Source organism: Bison bison, unplaced genomic scaffold, assembly GCF_000754665.1.
Source record: "Bison bison bison isolate TAMUID 2011002044 unplaced genomic scaffold, Bison_UMD1.0 scf7180017851465, whole genome shotgun sequence".
Lineage (NCBI taxonomy): Eukaryota > Metazoa > Chordata > Mammalia > Artiodactyla > Bovidae > Bison > Bison bison.
The window spans coordinates 3,804-6,140 of NW_011482038.1; the positions used below are offsets into that span (position 1 = coordinate 3,804).

The window sequence follows — 2,337 nt, forward strand, 5'->3', positions numbered from 1 at the left end:
GGAGGCAGTGGGCGGGGCCACAGGGAGGGAGGGGCTGGAGCAGAGAATGAAGAATGCAGAGCCTCCACTGTGACGTTTGGGACTGTGCTAAAATGCCCAAGTGAAACTAGGGCCTAAGCGGAGGTGGCACGCCACAGCAATGCTGTGGCAGAGAAGTCTCTGCAGCAGTCTCTTTAGGGGCCCTAAGAGCCTTTATCTATGGGGCCCTTGAACAGTCGGAATCTGCAATGCAGGGAATCTGGCACAGGGGAACTGCAGCAGCCAGAAGCCCAGGCAGGCCCCAGTTATGTGTCTGGAAGCCGTAAACGCAAACAGAGCACCGGTCCCAGCTTAGGCCCAGAGTCTGAGATGAGCCACAACCAGGAGGAGGATCTACAGCAAGTCGTCTGTACAAGACAGGGTAAAAAAGTTAAGATCAAATCTGAGTATGCTTACCAAACTTTATTTTTAAATGGGGAAACCAGTGACATCAAAATCCGTGCTCTGGGGAAAGTGTGGTGTTTACACAAAATGTTTTTATGTCAGTCGGACTACTTTGCTACAATGTTTAGAGATTCTGGGAAAGAATGTCACAAAGATATTATTGACCTGGAGATTAATGACCAGAATATAAATGTAGAATCTTTGCAATTTGTATTAGGCTCGTTGTATAGGAATGAATATGTCTTAATTGAGCCCCTTCAAGTTCCAGGAGTTTTGGCAACCGCGTGCCTGCTTCAAGTAGAGGACTTAATTCAGCAGTGTGATAAGACCATGAAGGAAACAATTAATGTGAAAACTGTATGTAGCTTCTATGTGGCAGCAGAGACCTATGGGTTACATTCTGTAAAGACAGGGTGCTTTGAATGGCTTCTCCACAATCTGATGACTCATCCAAGTGTTGAACTTTACAAGGAACTCAGTACAGATCTTATGAATCTGGTCATTTCTTCTTCTAATTTATTCGTAATGCAAAAGGAAATCGATATATATACTACACTCAAACAGTGGATGTTCCTCCGCCTTAACCCAGGTTGGAAAGGCACAATGAAACAGCTTTTAGTTAATGCAAACAACTGGTTTTCCAGGCACAAGGAACATGATGGTAGCATTTCCTTTCTTGAAACTAAACAAGGCATAGTATTTCAACCAGTATTTAAAAATTTGAGGTTTCAGCATATCATTTGTGACCTGGCCTCCACAAAAGTTATTGAACAAGATGCTCTAATACCTTCAGAATGGTTATCGTGTGTTTATAAACGACAATGGTATACCTTGCTTAGAGCACAACAATACAGGGAAATTGGTCCTAGAGACATCACTGAAACCGAACTTGAAGAATATAGCATGAGATGTGGCAAAAGGATTGTCAGAGATGGAACCTATGCCTGGAAGTGGTCCGGTTACAATTTCGGTGTTCATTTGTATGTCATTTTCCCCAGCCATTATATAATTTTCAAACGACATGCTTTCAGTCAGCCATATGATGGCTCCATCTGTTTACAACCTCAAAGAAATATTGCATTCAGATTAACTTTGGTATATTTTGATTCTAGTGGAAAACTGAGCTTCAGGAAAACAACTGGTTATAAAATCCTTACCTTTGAAAAGGATGAGGAACAAATGGTAATGAAACTGGATAGCGTAGCTTTGAGCTTCCCTTTATATATATTCTGCAATTTCCTGTTTATATCATTAGAAAATCCAGGAAATTGATGATATTGTCAATTAGGCTAGCTTAGCCTTTTGAAAACTTCTGGTGTCTCATTTCATTTAATGGCCTACTGTTAAACACAATAAAGAAGAACAATAGCAAAAGAAAATAATCTTTTGAATGTAGAAACTATCATAAATTACTCTCTTCATTTTATTTCTATGTATCTGTGAAGAAAAAGTTCAATTCCAAGAAAATATCTGTGAAACCAAATAGTCAGTGATGAAACCAAAAAGACATCTTTTGCTTTTCATTTACTATTCAACAGGCATGCTCCAAATGGAAACAATAGATTGTATGTCCAAGAACCAAAAAGAAATTAACTTGCTGCATAAATTTTACTCTAACCAATATTGAGACAGAATAAAGAATTCTCTTCCTTGCGGAAATGATTGTGCAAATGTGGCTTTATTTGAAGCACTGTATTATAGGAGAAAATAAATCATGAAGTAAAACCTGAGATTAGAGATTCTTTTTTGGTTTCTGTAATATAGAGTTACAAATTATCAGACAATGTCAGGTTATACAATGTGACATACTATACATGTATCATATGTTAATATAATAATACATACTATATATCATTATATATATTAATTACATAATATATAAAAATGTAGTACTAGTCACTTTTCACTTTCATG

General features: G+C 38.0%; 1 protein-coding gene across 1 annotated transcript; it reads left to right on the forward strand.

Annotated features, from left to right (window-relative positions):
• The first annotated feature begins 198 nt into the window (after positions 1-198).
• On the forward strand, positions 199-1,779 carry LOC104996527 (putative germ cell-less protein-like 1-like). The gene has a single exon (XM_010850815.1). The coding sequence runs from the start codon at positions 199-201 to the stop codon at positions 1,693-1,695; it is 1,497 nt and encodes a 498-aa protein (XP_010849117.1). The 3' UTR covers positions 1,696-1,779.
• The last annotated feature ends 558 nt before the right edge of the window (positions 1,780-2,337 follow it).